Genomic DNA, 13239 nt, shown 5'->3' with positions numbered 1-13239 from the left:
TCTGAAGAAATTTCTGCTGATTTCTGGTGCTGAATCCTTTTTTTGATCCATAAGTGGAGACAACAAGCAACAAATGGGCAGTTACTTCAGAAATGGTCCCTTAAAGATTTTAGTCATTTCCTGATCTGCCTTAGTACTAAGCCACAAAGAAAACAGATCTCAGAGATCAATAACCTCAAAGCCTCAGGGCAAATCTCCTCTTCTAAAACTGTGACTCATGCAGGTCCATCATCAGCTTCTAGGACATCAATCTTCCAAAAGCAGAGAGGCTGGAACTTGACGAGGCCACTCTCTCCAATCTACTGTAACAGCACTGAACTCTAAGAATAGTTTACCAAGCAACTCTGGAAACCACTTTGAAAACCCGTCTGATGCACGGTATCTCCAAGTTTTCAAGAAGTGTATAGCAGTCAAATAACTTCGTGACTGCGCATGGAAACAACTAATCAAACTGTACAAGAAGGGAGACAAAGCATTCCTTTTGGATTTCATCACATGGATCTGAAACTCTCTCCATTTTCCCTACTCTCCTCCAAACACATATGCATTGTGTGGGTCAGTGCTCAGCATCAAGCCAGAATGTGATAGAACGGAATCATAGGATGGCCTGGGTTAAAGAGGACCTCAAAGATCATTGAGTTCCAACCCCCTGCCATGGGCAGAGTCCAAACCACTAGAGCAGGCTGCCCAGAGCCACATCCAGCCTTGCCTTGAATGCCTCCAGGGATGGGGCATCCACAACCTCTCTGGGCAACCTCATTAGTGAGGATCAATGAGAAAGCACAGCCCCACTAAGCAGTACATAAGAAGTTACTTTCCTAGGTTTTCATGTTTACTGTGCAATTTCAAAACATTCTTAAACTGCAGGAACAGGTTTCTTCTTAAATAAGGCAGGCACAAAAATCTACCCCGAGACAATCAAGGCAAACTGTGCCTTTCACACAGCACTGTAATGACAGCAGGAAAAAAATTCAGATTCACTGCTGGATTCCCACCACCTTCTGATTAAGTCCTCAGTTGGACTTGTGCAAATGCAAAACAGCTAACAGGACAAGTCAGGTTCATCAAGAGGATTTAACTTTTCATCTGAACACTTGGGAAAAATCATCCTGCTGGTGTGAGATCTCCAGATGATGTTAATAAGAAAAAAAACATCTTTTATTTATTTGTGGAGCATGCTTAATGTGGAAGCAACTGTGACAACAAACGGAGTATGCCACAATGACATTTTCTGAGCACCTGTAAAATTGGAGCTTAAAGCTCCAGGATTCCTGAAGGCATTTCAGAGGGCCAGATTCACAGGTTTCCCCATGCTTCCACCTACACACAGGGACTTGGCATTCTTGAGCTGTAACTACACATTTAATCTTCGAGGCCACTATACTGCTTGGATCTAAAAGCTAATTTCCTCATTTACAGCTGAGGTATATCGATCATGGAATTGTATCACCTGCATAAGACCTATAAATCCCATCCACAAGAAAACATTGTCACCCCTTCAGGCTGTCCTCGAAGATGCAATTCCATGAGTTCTTCAGGAAAGAGAGCTCTTAGGCTTTCTGTGTACTGAGAGAATATTTTGTAGTTCCAGGCAGAGTCTGGCAAGGCTGAAACTGACATAAATACACTTCAGAATACAGAAGGTTCACGTAGAGAAATAAAATGTAGAAGTGAATTTACTTCTCTGAACCGGCATGAATGGAAAGGGTTAGCGGGGAAATGCTGTATCTACAGTCCTCAGGTGAACATTACCAAAGATTTTGTTTATTTTAAGTGCAGCAGGAACTGCTTTAATTTTCGTATAAAGATTCTACAGCACAAGGTAACATCTCCACCGGGAAGCAAATGCAGAAAGGACTCAATCTTGGCATCTTCGTTGCTTAGAGAGGTTGAATGAGTCAGTGCTTCATAGTGGTGTACATTAATATGCATGGCCACTTTGTTTCATCAATAAAAAGCTGAAGGACCTAAAGGCAGAAACAGCTTTCTTTATGCATACACATAAATTTTAAATCTCTAATAGAATTGCAGCCCTGGAAAAGGCTACTTTTAAATAAAATTATCTGAAAAAAATGTACGTAAGTACACTGAGCACTTGAAGCAGGACCATGTGCATAGTTCATATGCACAGATCAAATGTTTTTTATTATATCCTCCATCTTTCCCAGTCTGAAAGACATTCGCCCAGCACAGTGCTAAATAATAGACTGAAACACTATAGAAGCCACATGAAAGATTTTAAGGTGCAATGAACATGAACAGCAAGAAAAGACCTGAACAAACAAGAGGTTTGATGGCAGATCCTCAACTGACCTATACCAATTTACAACAGTTGAGAATGAAAACATCAGAGCCTCTATTTTTTCAGGCATTTGGAGTCAAGGAAGTAATGCCTTTTTTATGCCCACAACCAACCTAATTCTTAGAAACCTCTTCGTATTTTCACCTGTTGCTTGTACTCTTGCATCTTCATTCAAACACTGCGTGAAATAACTTTATCAGATAATCTTAGAACAAGAGATGTCATCAACACTGCATCAGGCAAATAAAACAAGAATTTATCTGAGATGTCTAAAATACATAAATCAAAAAACAATCTCTTCTCCTCCTTATTAACTCTTTTGTTCTTATTTTTGTCTGCTTAATTCCATTTTTTCTAGCTAGTTCTGGATATTAATGAACCCTTTCTCAGTCTCAGTGGGTGAGATGAGAATTGGCAAGGCTGTTGAAGTCTTCAAAGATGGAAGTGTCACAAAAATAATTTCAAAGCATATTTAAGGTTGTTGTTACACTAGCAATGCAAGAAAGCAAAAAAAACAAAGACACTACAGATGAGGAAAGACAGGGATTCCATTTTTCAACAGGCGCATCCTCCTGCTGTCTGTTCTCCATCAATAAAGCATGATGGGAGATTCCTATCAGCTCTGCAACTTCTGACTTCTTTTTTTTTTTTTCTTCTTTTATTATCATTATTTTGCTAGGAAGATTCATATTTTAGGTGGGAAACAATCAGCAATGTCTGATATTACTCAGTTCACTCGCTATAGAAGTATTCTAACACTTACAATGTTGAGAACAGCATCCAGTTCTGCATGGTTTATTCCCTTCCCTCCCCAGATCACAAGATTTTGGCAAGAACTGAGCTTTTCTGATTACATGGGATAAGTACAAGAATCCTGATGATGAAGCCCAGAATTTTTGCACAGTTTCTCTCCTGTTCTTTCCAGATCTGTAAATTTGTACTGGCACAAGGGATTCCTCACAAACCTCCACTAGGCAGAACTACAGCCTCAGACTGAGAGACAAGCCACCTCAACAGGAACATGGCTAGCTAACAAAAAGGAGCAGAAGAATCATCACACAAGAGAGGCTAGGAGGCAAGCATGGCAAAAAACAATAGATTCAAGCGGACAAAAATAAGGAAAAAAGAGTTAAGGGTAAGAAGACAAAAAAAATTATCTCAATTTGAGGAAGACTGACAAGAAGGCAAGAGGGAAAAACATGAAGTTCACTTCTGTATTCTTCATTTTATTTGTTGAACAAGGACAACCACACTTATTAATCCGTGGAAATAATACAAGGATTAATTCCCCATCTGTGCAGTACGTTCAAAGCTTCATATAAATGTACCAATAAAACAGAGTATTTTGCTTAGTATCTGCTGTAACAGGTATATAAAGATCACCAGATTAATCCTGTGTCTAGGGAGTCCTTCAGTCACAGTTACAAAGCTCCCACAAGAAAAAGCTCTAACCTTTTGGCTCCAACACAGCAAAATATTTCTGTGACATCTACACGTACTTGCTCACCTATACTAAATATAGAGGAGACCACTTTGGAAACTGAACTGATCGTATATCTCTTCTGTCCTAGATACCAAGAATATGATAAACACCAGGACAAAGAAAACAAAGTGCAATTAATTTAAGATATGAGCAAAGATTACTTGACAAAAAAAAACCTGAATTCTGCCCCTGGATTTACCACTCACTCATTTTGCAGTATTTTATAAATTTTCTTTGTATATCTTTGTCTCAGGACCCCCATTAGCAGGCATCCAAGAAGAGGGGATGATATACCCCCTACTGCTACTCTTGAAAAATCAGCTCAAGCACTACAAAATAAGCCAGGTAGGAAAACAAGCAACTCAAATACTCACTGCTGGAGCTTCCAGGAGTACTGAACTGGGAAGTTTCAAGGAACTTTCGAGGTGTAGACAAGTTAGTAACATCCATAAGGGGTACAGAAGAAGCATCTTTCACAAGCGAGCTGTATAAGGGGAGAGAATTAAAGCAAACAGTTCACTGTCATGAAAAATCTTTGTGAAAAAGAATCAATTTATTTCTTAAATGTGTAAGCAAAAGAGATGCACATAAGAGGTTCACAAAACCTAAATTCAAGCACAAGTCCATAGATGGGTACAAGAGTACATGCACTTGAATGGAGAAAAGCCAAAAAGCAATGATGAGGGAATGCTGCTGCACTGACGTCAGAAATTTGGTATCCCAAGGCCACTCTGAATTTATTATAGTTCTAGACTTCTCTGACTGGTGCCCACAACACCATTCACCTCCAGCACAACTAACTCCTGCTAGTATAATAAAAAATTGAGATAGAATTGTTAAGAACTTTCTAGAAAACCACATATGGAGCAGAGAAGCTTCCATTTCCGTGCTCTCTGTAAACTACTTCCTCCTTCAAGCTTTCCTAACACTCTCTAGAAATATTCACTTCCCCTTCCCCTCTGAATTCCTGTTCTGTGCACACCTACATGCACCCCTCTTATTCTGAAAGTAGAAGGACATGGTCATTTCCATAATAAATTCACATAGTATTATTTGCCAAGAATACATCGTATTGCTTCAGCTGCGTAATGAAAGCCATAAAGCTGCATATGGCAGGGGAGCAAATGTAAGAAATCATTTTTAAAAGAAGCAGAGAAGGCTCCTCAAACAAGTTTTGTATGCACTCTTAGAGGTCAAAACACTTGCAGAAACAAGAGCTAACCTTACTATCTTGCCTAAGAAGCATCTACACTCTAAATACCTACAATGCCAGACTTAATGGGATTGGCTATTGCATTCCAAATTAGCAGTTAGATATAACACACTTGCTATGTTGATTTTAAGTAACTATAAAAATAATTGCATCTCAGTTGACAGTAGTAAAGGGCAGATCACCAAAATGAAGGTACAAGATTGTTCTTGATCCAAGTGCTCGTATTAATAACTTATCAGTGATGTATAACAAGCAATGTGGAAAAAGACAAAGCAAGAAAAAGATAAGGGTCCCTGTAGCAGTCATACAAAATTGCAGTTAATTAGTAGTTGCATAGTCTGGGTACACCAAAGCTTTTTGTCTTTTTTTAATTAACAAGATGAGTAAGGAAGAGACTAAGGATTTGCTAACGAATTCCTTTCCTAGAAATTTCAACTTCAAACAATTCTTTGTTTCACAAATTCATTTAATGAAACTTACTATCTCTCCTCTTATTTTTGGTAAGCATTTTTTATTCCTCCTGTCTCATAATAAGATGGTAATTTATCTCTTCTCTGCGTCTTAATCATATGCTGACTCCTCTGTTGCTCTCCATCATTGTTTATTATCTCTCCTGCTCTACAGAAGTGACAGTCACTCACTTCCTTTTTTTCTAGCCAATATTTTTCTCTCTTCCCTCCCTACAATGCTACTGATATCAAATTTAGAATTCACAAAATTAGGAAGAAATACCAGTTGAATTCCCACTGATAGAAAGTACCAACCAAGTGAAGAGTTTCAACATCCTTAAAACACCTTTGAAACACTACAGAGCCAAGACAGTGCTTGGGCACTCCAATGTTGTGGCTCCTAGCAAGTAACCTTATGATCAGTTGGAAGTTTCTTAAACCCTGGCAGTGTGATAAAAAAAGATGAGCACTCCTCCTCTGTGATCTTCCCTTTGCCTGCCCTGAGAGCCTCACGATCACGGCGTTCATGGGAAGGGTATATTATCAGAGAAGGAAAAGAATGCTAAAAGGAACTGACCTCATCACAATTCTGTGTGAAGCAGCAAGAAACAACAGAATCGCTAAGCAAAAAAAGCAGACTACTCAAAGGCTCCAGAGAGCATCAATGTACACGGGGGTTTCAGGATCTTCACAATCACAAGCACAAGAAAGTTGCTTACAAATCTACTCTAAGAATGAAAATTCCAATTGATGTTACTCTCCGAAGAAAGTTTCTGCTGATAACAGAGAGGAGGCTGCCCTCTTCCCTCACAGATATATTGCCTGTAGTTAGGGTCACACCAAACTAACCTCATTCTCCCCTTCTCCTTGTTGCGTTGTCCCACTTTGTTAGTTGATTTGATGTAAAGATGACGGTGTAACTCATCAATCAGGACTAAGTGCATGTTCATCTTCTTGCTGTGGAGCTCCAGTCTCAGATCGCTCAATCCCTCCACCTGAAGAAGGGGACCCTCCAAGGAGTCCACTGCTGACACCTGGAATGAAAACACAAATGACAACTTTCAAAGGTCATCTCATGCACCTCTGAGAACCTTTCCCTTAGGTCAGAGGAGTATCTGAATACCAGGACAATTCTATCCACAAATCCTTTCCAAGTAAAAAAAGGCTGATGTTGTATTTTGTTATTTGTACTCTTAAGAGAAAATTCAACATATAGAGAGGATTCAGTATCCAAATAACTGAAATCGAATGAACATACATATAAGACAACCAATTTTAAAGATCATTTGTTAAATAAATAAAAGCAAAAGCTATCAAACTAAACAGCTAATCAAGCAGAAAAGTGTTAAGATACTGACTATGTTGTTTCAACATCTTTATTCTTTTCATTAAGCAAACACCAATGAAACATTACTGCAGTTTCTAGGCATGGGGAAAAAATGGCTTAACTTTTATTTACCTGAAGTAATGGTAAAGGTGAAAAAGCTTAGGAGATCTCACCTTGTAGCTTACTTAAGTATGTCACTTAACGTAGCCATCCAGTTAAAGAAAGATAGTGCTTGTTCAAAGGAGCTTTTCAGCTCAAAGGAATTTTGTCCTCTTTTGTTGCCACTTATTTATGGTGTGTTTTATTTTGTCCTGTTTTTCCTTTTCGATATTTGCCCCTAAGTCTCAAATTAAGGAGAGTAATTTTGCACAGCATCATGGGATGGTTTGGGTTGAAAGGGACTCCTCCCACTAGATCACATTGCTCAAAGCCCCATCCAAACTGGTCACGAACACTTCCAGGGATGAGAATGTAGACATGCAACAATGTGCACAGGCCATAAGCAACACTGCCCTGCTCATGCACTTCAACTGGGGCCAGATGTCATCCAGTGGGCAACAGAACGAGAAACATAACTGATCTTCATTTGTATCCCAAAAACAAACATGAACAAAAGGTACAAGGAAGGACAAATTAAGATATTGACCCATTTCAGATCTCTCCCAGCTTACTTCTAAATATCTCCCAGTTTACTACTACTGAATATTTCAGAATTTTTCTACAGTTGCTTACAAAGATACAGCACTCCTCTGCAGTATCCCTAACTTCAGGGCTGATGTAAGGAACTAGAAATAACTGCGAGCACAGCTTATTTTACTGTGCATTACCTTTTACAGAGAAAAGCAGATGCTTAGAAATTTAAAATAAAAATAAAATATGCTATAATTTAAGATATTATTGATGAAATAAGACATCTGCTTGCATTTCAGGATTCAAGTTTGTAGCGATCCTGTCAGCTAAACATTAAAAATGAAAACCAAGGAGATACAGTAAGCAGACAGCCAAGCTAAGGTCTGGTCCCTTAATACCAGTAAATATTAACCATACTGAAAGAACATAAACCAACAGTGTATTACTTTGCTTGCGTCTAAGTCAAGAATGACACTGAAATGATTTTGGGGCACTCCAACTTTTTAAATAAAGAGCAGTTTCCAAGATAAAACTGCATTTCTTCTTTCCTTCCTCCTGAAAAACATTGCCAACATTATGAACTTATCTTTTTGGCATGGAAGGAGTATGCCCATTTGCTGCTCTGCCATACACAACAGCATCTAGATTATGCAACATCAATTCATAAAAGCCACAGAATATAACGCTGACATATTGGCAGTACACAGGGGAGAACTTCATCGTGCTTTTGTTAAAGACCTTGTGAAAGCCTAGATTTTGTCAATGCTGAAAAACAATTTCTGTCTGTGGATCAGAGGACTGAACAGGACTCCTCCTAGTCCCAGCTATACGGCAAAGAGCGCTTACAGGGCTCCTATCATTTCACACAATGGACTATCCATCCTCTTCCCAGTATCTGTTTTTGAATAGTTATTTAAACATTATCATAAAACCATAAGGCAGATGAAGCAGAGAACAAATTCATGTCTTCCCCAAAGAACTAATGTGTCAGAGTACATACAAATAGAGAAGGGTTGAGAAGCAGTAGAGACACAGCTTAGAAACTTTGGATAGAAATGAACGTAAGCGCTAATTTTATCTCCTTCCTTTGGCAGGTGGGAACGTATCCCAAATTTCCCAATCACAAAGGTGCTTTAACTCCTAGTCACTTGGGGGGGGGGGGGGGGGGGGGTGCAGGCATTCATCACTGCCCTGCGAGCTGTCAGCAATTTCAACAAAGCAAGAACGAAATCAGGAACAACATTTGTCAAACTGAGAAGCTGAGAGATGAACATGCAGCAAGGAAAGCAAAGAGGAAAATGTCATTAAAAAGGCTACAAGACATCCAGTTGAAAGTATCATCTAAAACAAACACAACAAGTTCTAAAGCTTTGCACTCAAATCCTTCAGCACTATTGCTACCTTTCCAGTTAAGAAAAAGCTATTCTCAAAGCTAATCACTAAAACCAACATCCAGCTCTCAAACGTGCCTTTTGAGAAACAAATGGAACAAATTATCATTTACTGTACTTAAAAACCAAAAACCTCACACTGTCATGCACTGAACTTTCTTCAGGAAAAGTAGGATTTATTTTGTTTTTTTACAGGGTCTGCTTTTTAAGTTGATTCTTCTGACAGTCCATATTTGCAGGCAGACAAGCTTGAAGTTATGTCCTTGATAAATGTCACTTTCCCCCTGATTGAACTTAGGGATGTGTGGAATAGATGAGTGACAGTGAGGTGGGTTGAGAACTGGCTAACTATCAGAGCTCAGAGGGTTGTGATCAGTGGTGGAGGGTCCAGTTGGACGCCTGTACTTCGCTGTGTTCCTCAGGGGTCGGTGCTGGGTCCAGGCCTGTTCAACATCTTCATCAATGACCTTGATGAGGGGATAGAGTCCACCCTCAGCAAGTTTGGGAAAGCTGGGAGGAATGGCTGACACGCCTGAAGGCTGTGCTGCCATTCAGCAAGACCTGGACAGGCTGGAGAGCTGCACAGAAAGGAACCACATGAGGTTTAGCAAGAGCAAGTTTAGATTTTTGCACCAAGGGAGGAATAAGTACATGCACCAGTACGGGTTAGGGGATGATGCTAATGATGAGCTCTGAGGAGAGGGACCTGAGTGGATGACAGGCTGGCTGTGAGCCAGCAGTGTGCCCTGGTGGCCAAGAAGGGATCCTCTTTTCTGGCATTTAATTTCCAATTTATTACCAATTATCAAGACAGAGCTCAAGACAAAAGACTTCCTGTTCAGACTGGTTCAAGTCTGGAAAGTAACTACAGACTCCAACCAAGTTTGTGGAGGTCAAGGGAAAATCTCCAATCAGTTTAAGACTGTAGACACTATGTACAAAAAAAAATATATATATACTCTTATAAGGGATTTTTTTTTTCTATTTTAGTTTGGATGTTACTCCTCTGCTCTTTAATAAAGAGGAAATCAATATGGTGTACTCCAGAAAGAAACCTAAATGTTGGTTGAATGTACTGAATATATTGCTAGGACCACTCCTAAATATAAAAGTCACTTCTAAGATTTTAAAAGGCAACTGCCTCCCTCAATTATTTATAGTTGAATTGTACAATTTTTTCTCTATTCATTTATCACAAAGTTATCCAGAGTCCTCAGACAGACAGTAGCCACTCAACTATTTATATCACTTGTCGGGATTTTAATTTTATTATTTCAAACAATTAAGAATAGAAAATATCTCTACAACACTTTGGAATTTAGGATTTACAGCATATTATAAAAGTATATATACATATTTAGTAGTTTGCAGTGTTTTGTACGCTCACTTCAAAAGAAAGTGAAGAGGAACAACTCCCCATTTAGAGCACTAGTATAAACCATCCTAACATCCATTAAATACCATATTCATCTCTGCTTTACAAAGCTTGTTATAAATCAGAATTTAAAAGCATCTCAGCTATTTCATATGGCACCTGTTATTAAAGATAACAGTGAGGTCAATGGCTGTCCATACCTACCAAGGAGGGATCTTGGCTGCAGGACTGCATCATCTCCTAGATTCTCCTAGACAATCAATTGTGGTTGCTCAGGAGCACTCAGTAGTCCCTAGGTAAATGCTGATGTGTAACAGCAGCAAGTGCAGACTTCATGTTTTTCTATTAGAAAAAGCCAAAGAATTCTGCAAGTCAGGAATTAAGATTCATATCATTAATGGAATAACATACTGTCTTGGCTTGGAAGGGACCTCTGGAGTTTTTCAGTCCAAACCAGAGCTCAAAGCAGGGTTAACATCCAATGTTAGATTACGTTCACGAAAACCTCCAGCCAAGGTCTAAAAATGTGCACAGATAGAGACTTAGGGTCTCTCTGTTCTCTTCTTTCTAGCGTTTGACTGCTTTCATGGGGAAGAACTTCCTTCTTGTGTTCACTCAGTTTCCTTCACCAAGATTTGTGATGGTTCCTTCTTGTTTCACCGTGCATTCTGCAGAGAAGTCTGCCTACATACAGACTCGGCTTCTCCAGATGGTCACAGATGGCAAAATACACTCTTCTTCTCTGCAGGCTGAACAAATACAATTTTCACAGACTCTTCTCATAGTCCATGCACTTCTAACCTGGGTGTTCTCCACTGGACTTCTCTTGTAGATCCCTTCTGTCAGAGTGACAACATCTTTCTTGTATTGAAGACCTCAAAACTGGACCCAGACACAGCCTTACAAGTGTACAGTCACTTCCCTTGATATGAAAGTGTATCATATATATATCTTGAACGTGACACATGAATGAGATTCGGCAAAAGAAATGCACTACTCAACAAGTTGGTGAGGAGTTGCTTTCGCCATGTCACTGCCACCTTGGACACATACTGAACTGAGGGCAAAATTAATACACAGCCCTTCCTTATTTCCTCTTGTCCTTGGTGTGGTATGCGTGTTGGACAAACTATTTAAAAATCTCCTTCCATGTAGATGGAAGGAGTTCTTTAAATAGTTGAGCCACAAGTAAATGGTATCAAAAGAAATGAGAGGTAATCGCAATCACCACTTTTTCCATATTAAGATTTTTCTGAAATCTCAAGTCTGGCTCTCTCATTGAAAGTATACTTAAATACAAAATTAGTGTATTTATTGAAAGAATAATAAAAATATTGGCCAGTACAACAACAGCATTTGAGTTAGATAAACTGACAGTCATCTCCAGTGTTAAAATCTACTTATGTATAAAGTATGACAGTATGCAGTGACCCTTTATAAAACAAGGATCAATGAAATAAGGCTGAAAAAGAGCTCTGCTCTGCACAAACTAAAAATCTTAAGTTCATAAAAAATAACTGGCACCAGAGACATTATGCAGCTTGTTTAAAGGTCACAATCAGTTTATAGTAGAGCTTAATCGTTTGAAAAAGAAGATATAGTTAAACTCTTCCCTATCATAACAACCAATTTGGGAGGTTTTAATTTAGTACTTATAGTATAACCTAAGTATGAGAAGGAGGTCTTCTTAACTTTGTCCAAATTTTTCCAATCTGCTTCCAGTTACATTCCTGCAGAGCTTTTTACAACAGTATTTAAGTTTTCCAAGAAGTACTGCATAATAGGGGTGAAAAGAGGAAATTCTTATAATTCTAGACCTCCAATACTGTTGAAGTCTATAAGCAGAAATAAAATGAAAGCATTCAAGTCCTATTTCAGGGTGGAAAAACAGAATAATGGTCGTTCAGACCAGGAAACAAAATGCTTTCCATCTGGGATACCAGTCTATTCTCATTTCAGATGACAGATACAAAAAGACGAAGAGTAAACAACTGAGAAAGGTTAAGAGAAAACAATGTGGTAGGTCACAATTTGAAGGGAAAAAAAAAGTCACACAAACACAGTATGACAAATGGAGAAAAGCTGAACTCTTTGAATAAAACGGTAAACAAACAGCAGCAGCCTAGAAGATTTCAGCTGCCTTGTTGGATGAATAAAGACTGTGTTGTCATTCAAAAGGGAGAGAATTGATCTTACCACTTTCACAAGGAACTTGCTTTCAAAAGGTACAGGAAAGAAGACTGATTAAAAAAATGGTTTAAATGCATGTAGACAGATCTAAACAAGCAGTTTTGTAAATTCAGTCTACATCTGGCTTGCATGAGAATCACAGAATCACAGAACCACCAAGGTTGGAAAAGAACTCCAAGATCATCCAGTCCAACAGTCCACCTACCAACCATACTTCATAGAATCATAGAATGTCCTGGGTTGAAAAGGACCTCAAAGATCATCCAGCTTCAACCCCTCTGCTGTGTTGCCAACCACTAGAGCAGGCTGCCCAGAGCCACATCCAGCCTTGTCCTGAATGCTTCCAAGGATGAGGCATCCACAACCTTTCCGGGCAACCTGTCCCAGTGTGTCTCCATCCTCTGAAAAACTTCCTCCTAACATCCAACCTAAATCTCCCCTGTCTTAATTTCAAACCATTCCCCCCTGTCCTGTCACTATCAACTCATGAAAACAATCATTTCCCCTCCTGTTTATACACATATTCAAGTATTGGAAGGCTACAATGAGGTCTCCCTGGAGCCTTCTCCAAGCTAAACAAGCCCAGTTCCCTCAACCTTTCCTCATAGGAGAGGTGCTCCAGCCCTCTGATCATTTTAGCAACCCTCCTCTGGATCTGTTTCAAGAGCTCTGTCTTTCTTGTGCCGGGTGCCCCAGATCTGGACACAGTACTCTACATCGGGCCTCACAAGAGCTGAGTAGAGGGGGACAATCACTTCCCTCTCCCTGCTGGCCACCCTTTTTTTAATGCAGCTAAGGTTATAGTTGGCCTTCTAGGCTGCAGCACGCACTGCTGTCTCATGTGTAGCTGCTCATCCACCAGTACCCCCAAGTCCTTCT

General features: G+C 39.4%; 1 protein-coding gene across 2 annotated transcripts in view; it reads right to left on the bottom strand.

Moving 5' to 3' along the window:
- EXOC4 (exocyst complex component 4) overlaps window positions 1–13239 on the bottom strand; it is a 406844-nt gene that overhangs the window by 355889 nt on the left and 37716 nt on the right. For both annotated transcript variants that reach the window (XM_065743825.1, XM_065743826.1), the window contains 2 exons: window positions 6297–6481; window positions 4160–4269 (listed from right to left, as the gene is read on the bottom strand). In XM_065743825.1, the coding sequence (XP_065599897.1) occupies window positions 4160–4269; window positions 6297–6481 (295 nt within the window). The remainder of the gene's footprint in view (window positions 1–4159; window positions 4270–6296; window positions 6482–13239) is intronic.

Source organism: Cyrtonyx montezumae, unplaced genomic scaffold (assembly GCF_038088225.1).
Source record: "Cyrtonyx montezumae isolate F1298 unplaced genomic scaffold, pur_monq_1.0 scaffold_3, whole genome shotgun sequence".
Lineage (NCBI taxonomy): Eukaryota > Metazoa > Chordata > Aves > Galliformes > Odontophoridae > Cyrtonyx > Cyrtonyx montezumae.
This window is presented reverse-complemented; position numbering and strand designations above follow the sequence as displayed.